The 16,838-nt window shown below is 47.4% G+C and overlaps 1 protein-coding gene and 1 long non-coding RNA gene across 7 annotated transcripts in view; one reads left to right on the forward strand and one right to left on the reverse strand.

Moving 5' to 3' along the window:
- The window catches only part of LOC105548895, a 32,749-nt gene that overhangs the window by 8,907 nt on the left and 7,004 nt on the right, over positions 1 to 16,838 (forward strand). The window contains exon 2 of one of the 2 annotated variants that reach the window (XR_001007465.1): positions 10,464 to 10,790. The exons of the other annotated variant lie outside the window; for it this stretch is intronic. This is a non-coding gene — a long non-coding RNA (uncharacterized LOC105548895). Of the gene's footprint in view, positions 1 to 10,463; positions 10,791 to 16,838 lie in introns of those variants that run through there. 2 annotated transcript variants of the gene reach the window in all.
- Positions 6 to 16,838, reverse strand: part of EMC1 (ER membrane protein complex subunit 1) — a 30,160-nt gene continuing 13,327 nt past the window's right edge. For 4 of the 5 annotated variants that reach the window (XM_011993125.1, XM_011993126.1, XM_011993123.1 and 1 more), the window contains 10 exons: positions 13,317 to 13,516; positions 13,005 to 13,154; positions 11,897 to 12,058; positions 11,468 to 11,587; positions 7,981 to 8,118; positions 4,186 to 4,359; positions 3,417 to 3,627; positions 1,564 to 1,648; positions 376 to 505; positions 6 to 289 (listed from right to left, as the gene is read on the reverse strand). In XM_011993125.1, the coding sequence (XP_011848515.1) occupies positions 110 to 289; positions 376 to 505; positions 1,564 to 1,648; positions 3,417 to 3,627; positions 4,186 to 4,359; positions 7,981 to 8,118; positions 11,468 to 11,587; positions 11,897 to 12,058; positions 13,005 to 13,154; positions 13,317 to 13,516 (1,550 nt within the window). In that variant the 3' untranslated portion in view covers positions 6 to 109. Of the gene's footprint in view, positions 290 to 375; positions 506 to 1,563; positions 1,649 to 3,416; positions 3,628 to 4,185; positions 4,360 to 7,980; positions 8,119 to 11,467; positions 11,588 to 11,896; positions 12,059 to 13,004; positions 13,155 to 13,316; positions 13,517 to 14,559; positions 14,569 to 16,838 lie in introns of all 5 variants that reach the window. The other variant, XM_011993122.1, reaches the window with a different exon arrangement.

Below are 16,838 nucleotides of genomic sequence, written 5' to 3' on the forward strand. Positions count from 1 at the left end.
ACACACACACACACACACACACACTCCACCAATCCACCAAACTGCAGCTGTAGCTGCTTTTCTGACCCACACTCCCCTGGCTTCCACTTTTAGGCACAGTCTTTGGTCTTTATCGCCAGGCCCGATTCAGGAGCTTCACCTGTGCTAGTCTCTTAGTGATCATGGTGGCAAAAACCAGGCCAAAGAGGACGCTGCTGATTAACACGTAGTCATAGTCATCCTTCAGAACGTCAAACTGCTTAGATGGGTAGACTCGAGTTTGGTAAATGTCCAAACCATAGGCCACAACCTGGAAGGCAGATGGAATAAGAATTAGGGAAGAAACAACCAATGATCCACCAAAGGTGAAACAGGGTAGCTGTGGGCCCTACTTACCAAACAAGTGGACTCCAGGCCCGAGGGAGCTGTGTAGATACCTCGCATTCGAGAAACTGTCTGGTTATAGTTGATGAATCGCTCTGCATGTATCTGTACATCTGGAGAATACGGGATTAGGTTCTCCTCTCTGCAAAACACCAGCCGGGACAGGCAGTCTGAGCACTGCTGTAAAGGGATCTCTTGGCTGCCCTTCCTGAGTCCTGGAAGGTTTCCAGCCTACATATATCTAGCCTCAAATCTCCTAGGAGGTCTACTTGCATTAGGTAGTTAAAAATTTAGCAGCTGAATGTTAGGAAGGACTACAAGAAAGGAAGCTCTCTGGAGAGTAAGACTGAGATCTAGATTCCTACTTTGTTCTAAATCTGAAAAGAAAGGACATACACACGACTGGCATTTCACACCACAAGAGGAAAGCCGACCATTTTAAAACCAACACACTGAACCACTAAGCTAATTCCTGTTCTCCACTCCAGGGTGCCTCTTGGTCCCCATTTCTCTGAAACCTGATTATCATCCTGTGTCTTCCTAGTTTTAACCTCCTGTCTCTCATATACTTCTCTCCATTCCTCATGCCCCTAGGTAAAGAAATTGAGGATGGAGGTAAGAAAACCCGACAGGATGGTGGCTGTTAATACAACAATACCAACAGTGAACAAGTTACTGGCTTGCCCACATGATCTGGCCCCAATTACCTCAGTGATCTCATTTCCTAGCGTTGCCCTCTGCAAACTCACCAGACATGATCTCAGGGGATTTGCATTGCCTGTTCCCTCTGCCTAGAAAGTTCTTCCTCAGATATCTACACAGCTAGCTCCTTCATCTCCTTCAGGCCTTCACTCAAAATGCACCTTCTCAAAGGGGCTTTCCCAGGCCGCCTCTCAAATTATACCCATGCACATCCCCGTCCCCACTTCCTAGCTCATTCCTGTTTTACTCTCCTTAGCATTTGAGTACCTAACATAGTGTGTATTTTACTTGCTTATCTTATTTATTTATTTATGTATTGCCCATTTCCCAGCAGACTGTAAGTTCCATGACGGCAGGTGACTTTTTCAGACTTGCCCCCTGCTACATCCCCGGCCCCTAGCATAGCATGAAGGCACACGGAGACTGAGAACCAAGCTTAATCAGTGAGGTTAAGTTCCGTAAGGTCAGAGCCTTCAGCACCGCCCACGAGGGTCTCACCTGCTTTGTTCTGTTGGGATCTCGGGGCGGCGGGGATCCAGCAAAGCCTTAGGAAGGGAAAGAATTGCTCCAGAAGGTAGTCCAACTACACAGGAAGAAGTGAATGTTCACACCGATCCAGTGTCCAGCAAGTGGGTTACAAAAATGTCATTATTGCAGAAATTTAAACAAGAGTTTAAAACAAAAAAGTGGGTAAATGAGGCTCCCTTACATAGCCAAAAATAATAATCCAATAATATGCATGGGTCTGAATGAAGGTTCTCACTTTTGAAGACACTAGCTTCTTAACATTCCGAGATACCAGAAAATAAAGTTCTAGAATCAAGATATGGATAATGATGAAAGAGAAAAATGTAGAAGGCGACTTGGATTTCCTCATGGCCCTTCCCTCCAATACCTCCCCCAGCAGGGAGTCTCCTTCCCGTTGAGCAAACGCAGCTGTTTATGCAGCTGCAGTACAGTGGCCAGGGAAGACTGGAGGACCAAGCATGATCGATCATAGCACCAGTTTCAGTAATGGTGATTAAAGCTGATAAACTGCCTACAGGGCTGGCTTCTGTAGAATTTAAGAATACAATAGGCCAGGTGTGGTGGCTCATGCCTGTAATCCCAGCACTTTGGGCGGCCGAGGCAGGCAGATCACGAGGTCAGGAGATCGAGACCATCCTGGCTAACACGGTGAAACCCCATCTCTACTAAAAATACAAAAAATTAGCAGGGCATAGTGGCACACGCCTGTAGTCCCAGTTACTCAGCAGACTGAGGCAGGAGAATCGCTTGAACCAGGGAGGCGGAAGTTGCAGTGAGCTGAGATCGTGCCACTACACTCCAGTCTCGGTGACAGAGCAAGCTTCCATCTCAAAAAAAAAAAAAAAAAAAAGCAACAGTAATGCCAAGTGCCCATCAGATCTGAGTCCCAAACATCTTTGGTAAAATCAACTAAACACAGGAACCTGTTAACCACTGTGTCTTAAGTCCTGGGCTTAGGTTACATAAGGATGAGATTTTAGAGCTGGCACGGTGGTTCACACCTGTAATCCCAACACTTTGGGAGGCCGAGGCAGGCGGATCACTTGAGGTCAGGAGTTCAAAACCAGTCTGGCCAACATGGCAATACCCCATCTCTACTAAAAATACAAAAAGTAGCCAGGCATGGTGGTGGGTGCCTGTAATGCCAGCTACTTGGGAGGCTGAGGCAGGAGGATCACTTGAACCCAGGAGGTGGAGGTTGCAGTGAGCCAAGATCGTGCCACTGCACTCCAGCCTGGGCAACAGACCCTGCCAGTTTCTGTAACCTGTCAGCACAGGCTAGCTATGTTAAGAATGCTATCTGGAATTGACTTTTTGAGCTAGGTGAAAATGCCAAATAGAGAGGTGGTATATCAGAAATGAGGACTAAAGGCCAGGCACAATGGCTCACACCTGTAATCCCAACACTTCAGGAGGCCAAGGCAGGAGAATCATCAGAGCCCAGGAGTTCTAGACCAGCCTCGGCAACATGGCAAAACCCCATCTCTACAAAAAAAAAAATTGTTTTAATTAGCCAGGTGAGCTCGGGAGGTTGAGGCTGCAGTGAGCCATGATCACACCACTGTACTCCAGCCTGGGTGACAGAGTGAGACTCTGTCTCCAAAAAAAAAAAAAAAAAAGATGAGGACTGAGAGAGAAGTGGTCACCTTCATAGGTGGCAAAGATGAACTAATAAACTTCTTCCACCGATATATAGCCCTCCTCACCACCTTTCCCTTACAGGTGGTTCAACAGGGTTCTGCCAGCAATGTGTCCCTTGCTCTGTCCTTCAGGGTGGTTGCCCAAGGGAACCCAGCCATCCCAGAGGCTCCCCATGCACTCACTCAGCAGGTGTCGGCTGGTGATGCCCCGCTCGGTGATGGTGGCCTCCATGGCACTGATGGAGGATGGGAAGATATAGGACTGCTGCAGGACCTGGGGCAGCTGGGGGCGGTCCAGGGAGCTGAAGGCAGTGGCGTTGTATTGCTCAGTGCCCTCATAGAGCTCCAGTACGGTAAACTCATTGCGCCGAGCCTTGGTGTTCCAGTACTGGTACTGCAGGGATAGGAGGAGGCAGCTCAGGGCTTCCCAGCTGCTTCAACTGGAAAGGGAAATTGCACTGGAAGGCACCTTTCTAATTAGCTACAGATCCACGAAGGAAAGCCATCAACTAGCACCTCACTTTTCTTCCTTACTACCAAGTTTACTAACTTTCAAAGTATTTTTATCTAGGCTATCCAAAGTTCACCAGAAAACAAAGAAAATTCTCAAGATCCTTAGAAGCCATAATAGTAACTAACCTTTGAATCACTACTAAGTGCCAGGCATTGTTCTTTGCTAGACTGAAGGTGACTTATTATCCCTATTTTACCAATGATGCAACACAGAGCGTATACATAACTAGTTCGAGGTTATACAGTCAGGAAATAGAAGAGGTAGGATCAAACCTAGCAGTCTGATTCCTGAGCCTAGCGCCCTAACCAGCACGCTTTGCTGCCATCCAGGGAATTTGAGATCCTAAGAAAACCAAAGCAGCAACTGGGTTTCTGGAAAGGACTCAGGAAGCAGGGAGACCTCTGGAGCTACCTTGTGTCCCTGGTAGTGACTGCTTACCACCACCCAGTTCTCTGAATGCACGATATGGACAGGGCCCTTGGCTTTCTTCTGCACAGAGGAGTGGATGATACGCCCAGTGACGCCATCAATGAGGAAGATGCCAATAAAGGTGCGCTCATGATGTGTGTCTGTGCTCTCCGTCACCACAGCCAGCAGGTTGGGGTTCAGGCTCTGGAGAGAGAGAGAAAAGCTCCCTTAGAACCACGATGACTCATCACACACTCCATTCCTGTGCTGTGAGACCAACCTGGAGCTCTCCAGCCTGGCAGAGGAATCAGGGTTTCTGGTGAAAAGAGCTTCCTGTTTGGAGTTTCTCATCACTGCACTTGTTTTATGTGCATTGGGTACTGGGTGCCATGCCAGGTACCTTGTATTTTATCTAATCCCGTAAACAATCTTGCAGAGTAGCTATTATGATCCACATTTTGCAGAAAAGTCTCAAAGTAGTTAAGCAGCTTCTCAAGTCTCAGAGAGCATACAGTAACCCTAGATAAAATCCAGGTCTGCCCACTCATTGACCTAGGGACAAATGCTGCAGTGATATTTTTCTTCTCAGGGTCACCACCACCCTCCCCATCGCTAAATCCAGTGGCTAAGTCTTGGCCCTCATCTTATCTGACCCACTAGTACCACGTGACGCAGGTGATCACTACCTCCCTGTGACATTTTCTCACCTGGATTCCAGAACATCCCTGCCCAGCACTCCTTCTACCTTACTGGCCTCTCCTTCTCAGATTCTTTTGGAGGTTCTTCCACATCTCCCCAGTTTCTTCATGGTGGAACACACCAGGAAGCTCTCAAGCCTTAAGCATTTCCATCACGCTCACCCTCATGGTGGTCTATCTCAAGCCAATCTCATGGCTTGAACACCATTTATGGATGTTGGCAATGCCCAATGTATGTATCCAAACCAGACACTCCTTTGAACTCCAGACTTCACTAAGAAACTATCTCAGTATCTTTTCTCAGATGTCTCATCTGAAACTTAACATGGCCCAAACTGAACTGTTCTAACCCCTGCCTAAAATCTGCTCCGGTCTCCTCCCCAGCCAGTGGTGACTCCATACATCAGTGACTCAGACCTAAAGCCTCGAGTCATCCTTGACTCCTTTCTCTGTAACACACATATACTCGCTCTTGGCTCTACCTTCAAAAGTACCCAGAATCTGATCCCTCCTTCCCACCTCCGTGCTACCAGCACAGCTCCAGCCACCATCAGCACCTGGATGATCCCACAGCCTAAATGGTCTGCTTTCCTCCTCACCCGTCTACAGTCTCATCTAGGTCAAATGAACCTGTGGAATCTCAAGTCACTGATGTCACTCCTCTGCTGAAAACTTCCCAGTGGCTCTTCACCGCGCTCCAAAGTGAAGGCACGGTGGTGGCCTGTGATCTGGCCCTGTTGCCCTCTGCCTTCAGCAGGCCTGACATGCCTCCTCACTCATCATCTTCTAGTCACCTAGCCTTCCTTGCTGTTTCTCACACACACCAGAAGCGCTCTGACTTTTCTCTCTGGAAGGCTCTCCCCCCAGCTATCCACACAACTCACTTCCTCACTCAAGTCCACTCACTCCATGCCACTTTCTCACTAAGCCCCTCCTTAGCCACCCAATTTACACTACTCGCTTTCCCTCTTCCCGGCTTTATTTTTCTCTATAGAACTGGTCACTTTCTAATACACTATCTAATTTACCTATTTATTTTCTTTATTATTAGCCTCACCCAACTATGATGAAAGCCTCACAAGGTCAGGAAGTTTTGTCTATTTTGCCCATTTTATATCCCAGTGTGTAAATGAGTGCCTGCATCCAACTAGCACTAAAAAAATACTTGCTGTTGGCCGGGTGCAGTGGCTCACACCTGTAATCCCAACACTTTGGGAGGCCAGGATGGGAGGATTACTTGAGCCCAGGAGTTCAAGACCAATCTGGACAACACAGCAAGACCTCATCTCTAAAGAAAATAAAATAACTGCCCGGGCACAGTGGCTCACGCCTGTAATCCCAGCACTTCAGGAGGCCGAGGCGGGCAGATCATGAGGTCAAGAGATCAAGAACATCCTGGCCAACATGGTGAAACCCCATCTCTAAAAATACAAAATTTAGCTGGGCATGGTGGCACGCGCTTGTAGTCCTGGCTACTCGGGAGGCTGAGGCAGGAGAATCGCTTGAACCTGGGACGTGGAGGCTGCAGTGAGCCGAGATCGTGCTACTGCACTCCAGCTTGGCGACAGAGTGAGACTCCATCTCAAAAAAAAAAAAAGAAAAAAGAAAGAAAATAAAATAAGCCATGGTGACATGCACCTGTTGTCCCAGCTGCTTAGGAGGCTGAGATGGGAGAACTGCTTCAGCCCGGGAGGTCAAAGCTTCAATAAACTGTGATCGCACCACTGCACTCCATTATACTGGGGAAAAATGGAAGCTCAGACAGCCTAAGAGATGAAGAGCTAGGCCATGGCAGAGCCACGTCTTAACTTGACAGCCAAACTAGAGGCTTGCACTGTGTTGCACTGGATCATGCTTAGTGATCCGGCTTTACCATCAAGTTCCGTGATCTCGCTACTCTATTCTATGACACCCCCTCCAACTCAGTCTCTACTCAGTCTCTGCTGTACCAGAGGGTGTAATTAATGTGCATTACTACTGTGATTACATTCTCTCCCACAACAGTTTTGCAGCCCACTAGTCACCTCAATCTCCCTCTCTTTAACACTAATTAGAGTGTTGGATCACAGAGATGGAGTTTCTGATGGCTCGACTATGGTTTAACCCCAGAATGCTCTGTCAGTACTACCACTAGTAATAAGAGCTGGGCTAGGCACAGTGGCTCAAGTCTCTAATCCCAACACTTTGGGAGGCTGAGGTAAGAGAACTGCCTGAGGCCAGGAGATAGAGACCAGCCTAGGCAACATAGTGAGACCCTGTCAATACAAAAATAAGAAATTTTTTAAAAGCTTTTTTTTTTTTTTTTTGAAGACAGGGTTTCACTATGTTCCCTAGGTTGATCTCTATCTTCTACAGAAAATAAAAAGTTAAAAAAAAAATTTTTTTTTGTTTGTTTGGAGACAGGGTCTCACTCTCATCCAGACTGGAGTGCAGTGGCACAACTGCAGCTCACTGTAGCCTCGACCTCCCCAGGTTCAGGTGATCCTCCTACCTCAGACTCCCGAGTAGCTGAGACTACAGGCATGCACCACCATGCCCAGCTAATTGTATTTTTTTTACTTTTCTTGCGGGGGTAAAGACAAGGTTTCAGCCACGTTGCCCAAGCTGGTCTCAAACTCTTGGACTCAAGTAATCCACCTGCCTCGACCTCTCAAAATGCTGGGATTACTGGCATGAGCCACCAAGCCCAGCCTTTTTTAAAAAATTAACATGGCATGTGCCTATGGTCCCAACTGCTTGGGAGACCAAGGTGAAAGGATCGTGTAAGCCCAGGAGGACGACGGAGCTGCAGTGAGCCATGGCCGCATCACTGCACTCCAGCCTGGGCAACAAGCAAGACTCTGTCTCAGGAAACAAAACAAAAAGGTCCAAAAAATAAGAGCTAACATCTGTTGCTTACTTACCATATGCTAGGCACTGGGCTAGGCATGAATATCTCATGTGATCATCACAACAAGCCTAGGAAGAGGGTATATTATCCCCACTTCACAAACAAAAATTAAGGCTCAAAGGGATTAAATGACTTACTCAAAGTCATATATCTACCAAGTCCTACAGCCAGACTTGAAGCCCTTGTTTTCCTGATTCAAAAGCCCTTGCTGTATACCAGACAGCTGGCTGTACGTACCTTGTAGAGCACACTGCGGTCCCCCATCACACGGCCCTGGGAATGAACGTGCTCACTGCTGCGTTTCCCCTTCACCTTGACGATCCGCTGTACTTCCGGGGGAATGGTCAGCTCCCAACTCAGCTCAGTGGTGAGATCCTAGGGCGGGGACACAAAGAACTGAAACAGCTAGAGTTAGACCCATCCTACAGTTCATTATTTGAGGCCTTTGTGCAGGAAGGAACAGAGATCAGAACTAGAAAAATGAGCCAGGAGCAGTGGCTCATACTTGTAATCCCCACACTTAGGAGGCCAAGGTGGGTGGATCACTTGAGGTCAGGAGTTCAAGACCAGCCTGGCCAAGAAAGCCAAACCCCATCTCTGCTAAACTTACAAAAAATTAGCCGGATGTGGTGGTGGGCACCTATAATCCTGGCCACTCAGGAGGCTGAGGCAGAGGCTGCAGTGAGCTGAGATCACGCCACTGCACTCCAGCCTGGGTGACAGAGCAAGACTCAAAAATAAAACAAACTAGAAAAATGGCAATAGAGATCTAGTTTATGAAGAAATTTCAGAACTCTCAGTTTGATTAAGATAGATACTAGACCAGGTACAGTGGGTCACACCTGTAATCCCAGCACTTTGGGAGGCCGAGGCGGGTGGATCACCTGAGGTCGGGAGTTTGAGACCAGCCTGACCAACGTGGAGAAACCCCATCTCCACTAAAAATAAAAAATTAGCCAGGCATGGTGGTGCATGCCTGTAATCCCAGCTACTCAGGAGGCTGAGGTAGGAGAATTGCTTGAACCTAGCAGGCGGAGGTTGCAGTGAGCCAAGACTACAGCCATTGCACTCCAGCCTGGGCAACTCCGGCTCAAAAAAAAAAAAGATAATAAAGCCAGTAGGAAAGGAGGCGAATGCTCAGTAGTATCCCGTTGTTTATCTGAGCAGGAAATATGCAAGGAAAATTTACCATTTATTACTAAACTCCAAGATGCCCGTATACTAGGGCCAGCAGTGAATGTCTAAGCTAACAGGGACCTCAAAACATCTCGTGTATGATTCTTTATGGTCATAGGAAACCAACCAATAAACACTCATGATTAAATATATTATTACACATCCATCCTATGGAATTATGCGGAGCACTTGGGCGTGGAGACAGGAAGTAGTTACTGGCAAAGGGCAAAAGGGCCTTCTAGGAGCTGGTGCTGTTCTGTTTCCTGATGTGATTACCAGGCACACAAGTGTATTCCCTTGGTGAGGGCTCACTGAGCCATACCTCATGATTTTGCACTTTTGTCAATATTTTTCTGTAATAAAAAACTGAAGGTGACAAAATAATGAGGTAAAAAACCCATTAAATGAAAAAAGCAAATTTCATAAGAATAAATATAGGTCAATTCCATGTGAGTAAGAAAAAAAAAAAACAGGCCGGGTGCAATGGCTTACACCTGTAATCCCAGCACTTTCAGAGGCCAAGGCAGGAGGATCACTTGAGGTCAGGAGTTTGAGACCAGCCTGGCCAACATGGTGAAACCCCATCTCTACTGAAAATACAAAAATTAGCCGGGCGTGGTGGCGTGCACCTGTAGTCTTGGGAAGCTGAAGCAGGAGAATCGCTTTGAACCCAGGAGGCAGAGGTTGCAGTGAGCTGAGATCACGCCCCTGCACTGTAGTCTGGGTGACAGAGCGAGACTCTGTCTCAAAAAAAAAAAAAAAAAAAAAGTATGAGCCACACATGTGTGTCCACACAGCTGTTGATATGGAATCATAAATACACAAGGACAGTGGAAAGAGGCACAGCAAACTGCTGACAGGCTTTCCACCCGGGGAAGGGAAGACTGCTGGAAATGGGGCTACAAGAGTCTGTTCACATTTTGCTTGTTCACCTCTCTGTATCAATGGACTCTTTTACAATGAGAATATACTCGTGTATTACCTAAATTTTTAAAATAACAAAAGTTATTAATAATAAGACTTCACTGCCACAACCTTCTTTGAAAACATGAGAACTCACTAAAACATCCCCAGAGAGGAAGGTCACCAAGTGAGGGCAAAGGCAGTACACTCCCTTGTGGTCCAGGACTCATGCGCACACCTGGCTCACTTCCCACAGACAGCTCTGCCCCCTTTGTCTTCCTTTGTCATTGTTCACTCAGATGATGTCCTCAAGACTCTGGATTCATGACACCCACACTCCAGTTCACTCCCCTGAATCTACAAAACTGTCTCTTTCAAGGTCCTCATTTTATTAACTCAGAAGGACGATTTTTTTTTTTCATTCACAAGGGTAAAGGATGTGTCTTCTGGGCAGACCATTTCCAGTGCCGTTTCTGCTAAGGTTAGCTGTTACAAATGTCACAAAAGGGCACTGCATTTTCAAAACAACAGCGTCTCCAACTCAGATGGCATTTACCATGTGCCAGGCAGTCTTCTGCGATTTATATGTTGAATTCTCACAACAACCTTTTGAGACAGGTATTTATCACCTTATTTTACAGCTAAGAAAACAGAAGGCCAGAGTCCAAGGTCACAGAGTTAGTAAGTGACAAACCTAGGCTTCAAATCCAGCAAATTGGGTCTAAGCTCTTAAATTCTACGCCTCTCAAAAGGCCTTACAGGACAGGATGGGAGAGCTGTTTGTGAGTGCACACCACAGAGTGCTTCTCCAAACAGTCCTGCTAACAAGGCCATGCCAGCCCCTCAAGAACTTCAGAGCTGGACTTCAGAGCCAGCTTGTATCACTGTTTACAAGAGTTGGTCTCAAGTATGTGAGGATTAAAGCAAACTGACCCCCTTTCTAGAAATAAAATTCAAAGCACACATTCTATCATGAGTTGGTCAACATCATCTTCATATAAAAGTACAACTTATTACTCAACCCACATTCCTACCTTCTACTCTCCCAAGAATGGAAAAAAAGTCCCATCTCTCTGCTATAGAAAAAGAATGTGGCCGGGTGCAGTGGCTCACGCCGTAATCCCAGCACTTTGGGAGGCCGAGGCAGGTGGATCACAAGGTCAGGAGTTTGAGACCATCCTGGCCAACACACTGAAGCCCTGTCTCTACTAAAAATAGAAAAAATTAGCCAGGCGTGGTGGCGCATGCCTGTAATCCCACCTACTTGGGTGGCTGAGGCAGGAAAATCGCTTGAACCCAGGAGGTGGAGGTTGCAGTGAGCCGAGATCGCGCCACTGCACTCCAACCCAGGCGACAGTGCGAGACTCCGTCTCAAAAAAAAAGAAAAAGAATGTGGAATGAAAGCTCCATAAGGGCAGAGATTTGGTCTACTGTGCACCACTCTGTCCACAGCACCTAGAACCATACCTGCCATGTAGTAGCTGCCCAACAAACATGAACAAATGATTGACTTTGTATCAGACATCAGGATTACGCTAATCTAAGTTTATAGTAGAATGAGTAGCATAATTCACTTCTTAGCCAAATGGCCAGGAAACACCTGCATCTCATCCACAAAGGGTCATGCCAGGACATGCCTTCCCACCTTTCGAAGCCGATATCCACATAGCCGTCCCTGCTCCGCATCCACCAAATAGAAGAAAATGGAAGGGGCAAGCTCATGTAGCTGTCGCAGGACATTCCGAGTGGCTGGAAAAGCTGTGACCTTGAAAAACCCAGAGAGCCCAAGGAAAGAGTTAGGAAACTTCCCCATCAAAGAGAGCCTTAAGAATAAAACAGCAAATCTTAAAAGAATTCGAGTCTAGTGAACTCAGTTTAGGGTGTACATTCAGTTCTGTTAAGAACCTGAGTTTTCACAAATGCAGACACAGCCATCATTTCTCTTCAGGATGGCCTTAGAGCCCAAACACGTGCTGGGTGCAGAGAGCACTCCATCTCTGGGCTGCTGTGTTTGACCACTTGGCCCCAAACCCGACTCCACTAGCATGTTCTCCATCCCCTCTGAACACAGTACCTTGTATTCATCATCTATCAACAGCAACACCTTGGCGTAGTCTTGATCCATGACTGGGAGAAGCAAGGACTGCAAGATGGGGCGCTTCAGCACTGGGGGAGCCACCTGACTCCACTTCCCAAAAATGGGATTGAAGACATACAGAGAACTCATTCCCGACTCCTAAAATGAGCAAACTGTCAGGCTCCACCAACAAGAAAAGACTGCAAATCCTAGGGATAGACCTGAAGAGCTGGGACTCCAGCTCAGCAACTGTGGGGTTCCCTAGTCTTTGCCCTCTTTGTGGAAAATAAGTTCTCGGCTATAGGTGAATAGTCCCCTAGGCTAACGTCACAAAGGAAAAAGTCAAACTGTCTCTGCCAGTTCTTTTTTGTTTGAGACAGGGTCTCACTCTGTCACCCATGCTGGAAGTGCAGTGGCATGATCAAGGCTCACTGCAACCTCTACCTCCTAGGTTCAAGCGATCCTCCCACCTCAGCCTCCCAAGTAGCTGGGACTACAGGCACAAACCACCACATGTGGCTAATTCTGTTTTTATTTTTTGTAGAGAATGGTGAGACCATCTCAACATGGTGAGACCCCGTCTCTACTAAACATACAAAAATCAGCCAGGCATGATGGCATGCGCCTGTAATCCCAGCTACCTGGGAGGCTGAGGCACAAGAATCGCTTGAAACTGGGAAGTGGAGGCTGCAGTGAGCCAAAATTGCACCAGGCAGCCATTCCAAGAAAGTGTCTACCAAGCCCACCTTCTGTGCTAGAATAAATACACAAAAATCCATTCTAATTCTGGGAAGACACAAAAATATCCTGCTCTTCCTCAAAGAGAGAAGAGAAAATAGCCACTCAGCTACTAACAGCCGATGTTTAGAAAAGAGGAGAGCTGGCTCCCTATGTAGCTGGTGAAGTCACACCCACTTTCTAAACAATTCCACATCAGTGCTGGCTGGTTCCTCCACCCAGGCATGAAACTAGAAGAAACAAGAGTTCTAACTCCTGAATGTGCCTCATTAACTCACATAATTCCAAGGGCCTAGGAGCAATTTCAGTTACAAAATAGCAAAAAAGCCACTCTGAGTCTGGCTCAAGTTAGAGCTGGATGCCTCACCTTGTCCTTCACCAGCAGGGTACACTGGGGGGGGTGGGGGAAATGAGCAGTAGTTCTCTGAACCATCAGTTTAAAGGAGGAGTCTGGCTTGACGTTGGGTAGATACTGTTTCCACAGGATGGTGCCAGAGCTGCTCTCAATGCCAAAAAGCTGCAAGATAAACAAATACTTGGCTCACTACTAGAAAGAGAAACCAAAGAACTGAGTCTGTCCTTGAAAACTAGAACCAGTGTCATCCCCCACCAAAGGCTTTTTGTTCCTCACCCTCAGAACTTGAAAAGGTTCAGTAACTGGAGTCTAAACCACACGCACCTTGCCTGAGGCTGTTACCATCACCATCATCTTCTGGAGGTTGAATTCATCTCTGGCCAGGGTGTCAATGTTGATCTCATTCTTAATCTGACTTCGGGGCTTCCGAGCATCGTAAAACATTTTCCAGAGGTGGGAAGTCCATGCTTGCAGCAGGATAAGCTGAGACGAGAGGCGTTTCAGGAACATCCCCAGCAAGCCATCTGGTTTAAAGGAAAAGTAACCCACTCTACATCAGACTAGGGGTCCAGAAGGAGGTACATGCTTTTCCTAATGAGGGATCTCTGCCTCTCCTATGGAGTGGTAAAGTCCACACTCTAGGCCACAAGCCCAAAGGGCAGTCCTATATCTGATGCCAATAGTCTCACACTCAGGTAAGGCTCATGCAGGAGCTTCCAAAAACTACTTAACTGGCTCTTACAACTAAACCCAGCTGGAATCTTGGAATAGACTAGGAAGTCAGGGATCAGGCATGCAGGAGGCAGCCATGCTGTGAATGTCTCCACCACAGCCCCACATCCAAGATGCCAGAGGAAGGTTTCTGGGTGCCATGACAAAGCCAGAAGAGGTATGAGTGTGGGGGTGGAGGGTGCAGGTCAATGAATGTGTATCATGAGCAGGTACTTCCATCTCCCACTGCTTCATTCCTACTTTGTCAACTGTTTAACCTGCACCCAACAGACATATTTGCAACGAGTTCCCAGGACCATCATTCACTCTTTCCCTGATTCCATCAGTGAAGCCACTGCCCTCCAGATCTCCTCATTGGAGACCACAGATTTGGACACAGATGCAAGGAAGCAAGGTAAAGAGCATGGTCTCTGGAATCTGCCAGGCCCAAATTAAGATCCCAGCTTCACCACTCACTATGGGGCAACCTTGAGAAAGGTACTTCACCTTTTTGCCTCCGGTTCCTCATCTGTAAAGTGGCATGTAACCCACTGGATTGTTGGAAAATTACATCATACGATGTACATCAAGGATTTAGTGTGGTGCCTGGTACATGGTAAGCACTTAATAAAAAAGGAGCAGAACCTCTCCTTATTTTATTTTCCACCCACCTCTGCTCAAGGAAGAGAAGTGAGAAGCAACAGGACAAGTCACAAGCATGGCAGTCAACACACACACACACACCCCCCCACCAAGGATGTACCTCATTGGTCCAAGCTAAGAAGAAAAACAATTAACCAAAAGCTAGCCATGTGAGCAGGCAATGAGCAACAAGGCAGCAAGAAGCAGGTTTTACCTTGAATCGCTGGATCCAGGCAGCAGAAATAAACAGTAAAGTCAAATTAATCCTCAGCTTAAGAAAATGTGCATTGCCTAGCAGAGTGCCTGGTCCACAGCAGGCCCTCAATAGCTATCCGTTGGAGAGCTGGATGAATGGACAGAAGAGAGAGGGCAGGGGGCAGGACTGAATCAGAGCAGAGTGAATCAAGTTCATCCTGGCAGTTGGGACCATGGCCAGCTTTAAAGGGCACTGGACTATTTCCGCAATACCCAGATCAACCCAATCGTGTCTCCAGACAGATGTGGCTGCTGCTTTAGGGACAATGAGTATACAGTGCCTGGTAAATTTTTAGTACACAGGCAATGGTAGCTATTACTATACCAAGTTAAGACTTTATTCCCCACCAGGCGCAGTGGCTCACGCCTGTAATCCCAACACTTTGGGAGGCCAACACAGGCAGATCATGAGGTCAAGAGTTCAAGACCAGCCTGACCAACATGGTGAAACCCTGTCTCTACTAAAAATACAAAAATTAACCGGGCGTGGTGGCGCACGCCTGTAAACCCAGCTACTTAGGAGGCTGTGGCAGGAGAACTGCTTAAACCCAGGAGACGGAGATGGCAGTGAGCCAAGACTGTGCCACTGCACTCCAGCCTGGGTGACAGAGCAAGACTCTGTCTCAAAAAAAGAAAAAAAGGAAAAAAAAAAGACTTTTTCCCTCAGCTTTCTCTAGAGTGATTTTTCCCTAGCTTTCCCCAGAAGGATTCACAGTTCATTCTTTCACAGAAATGAACGGTTTCATAAACCATATGGCCACAAATGCACTGGAACCTCATCACAGAGCTCGTTCAGAAAAGACTAGCAATCTGGCAAGCCCAGGAAACCGGAGATGCATGACACGGTGTCTCTTGTGGTCATTTCCAGACTGACCCCTCCAGCAACTCTGCAGCTCCAACCTCTTAGGTTCATACCTGCCTTTTTGCCAAATTCTCCTTCCAGCTCGGCCTGTGCCCCAGTCAGGGGGAGGTCCACCATCTCTAGGCACACCACTTCTGCCAGGGACTCCTCACGACTCCACAGCACCACCTTCCCTGCTACAGGAAACATTTTTACAAAGCTAAGCCTGGAGCTGGGCACAGTGGCTCATGCCTGTAATCCCAGCACTCTGGGAGGCCAAGGTGGGCGAATCTCTTGAGCCCAGGAATTTGAGATCAGCCTGGACAACAGGGCAAAACCTTATCTCAACAAAAAATAAATATCAGGGCCAGACAAGGTGGCTCACGCCTATAATCCCAGCACTTTGGGAGGCCAAGGGAGGCAAATCACAAGGTCAGGAGATCAAGACCATCCTGGCTAACATGGTGAAACCCCATCTCTACTAAAAATATAAAAAGTTAGCTGGGCGTGGTGGTGGGCACCTGTAGTCGCACCTACTCAGGAGGCTGAGGTAGGAGAATGGTGTGAACCCAGGAAGTGGAGCTTGTAGTGAGCTGAGATCACACCACTGCACTCCAGCCTGGGCAACAGAGCGAGACTCCATCTCAAAAAATAAATAAATAAATAAATAAATAAAAATAAATATCAAAAAATTAGCCAGGCATGGTGGCAAGCGCCTGTAGTCACAGCTACTTGGGAGGCTGAGGTGGGAAGATCACTTGATCTCGGGAGATTGAGGCTGCAGTGAGGCCATGATCGCACAACTGCACTCCAGACTGGGCAACAGTGAGACCCTGTCTCAAAAAAAAAAAAACTAAGGCTGCCTCCCAGATGTTCTAAAGAGACTCTTCTTGCTGACTCAGGGATTACTACAAGCTCTTGCATAAAAGGAGAAATGGCAGAGCAAGGGGCTGGAATCAATAGGTCAAGGGAGGAAAGTTACGTATCCCACCAAGAAGGCCAAGTTATTCTTCAAAAGCAGGTGACAAAGGCCGGGTGTGGCGGCTCACACCTGTAATCCCAGCACTTTGGGAGGCCAAAGTGGGCAGATCACCTGAGGTTAGGAGCTCGAGATCAGCCTGGACCAACGTGGTGAAACCCTGTCTCTTACTAAAAATACAAAATTAGCCAGGTGTGGTGGCACGCGCCTGTAATCCCAGTTACTCGGGAGACTGAGGCAGAAGAATCACTTGAACCAGGATGCAGAAGTTGCACAGAGCTGAGATTACACCATTCCACTCCAGTCTGGGCAACAAAAGCAAAACTGTCGCAAAAAAGAAAAAAAGAGCCAGGCACGGTGGCTCATGCCTATAATCCAAGCACTTTGGGAGGCCGAGGCAGGTGGATCACCTGAGGTC

The sequence above is a fragment of the Mandrillus leucophaeus genome, unplaced genomic scaffold, assembly GCF_000951045.1.
Source record: "Mandrillus leucophaeus isolate KB7577 unplaced genomic scaffold, Mleu.le_1.0 Scaffold426, whole genome shotgun sequence".
Taxonomy (NCBI): domain Eukaryota; kingdom Metazoa; phylum Chordata; class Mammalia; order Primates; family Cercopithecidae; genus Mandrillus; species Mandrillus leucophaeus.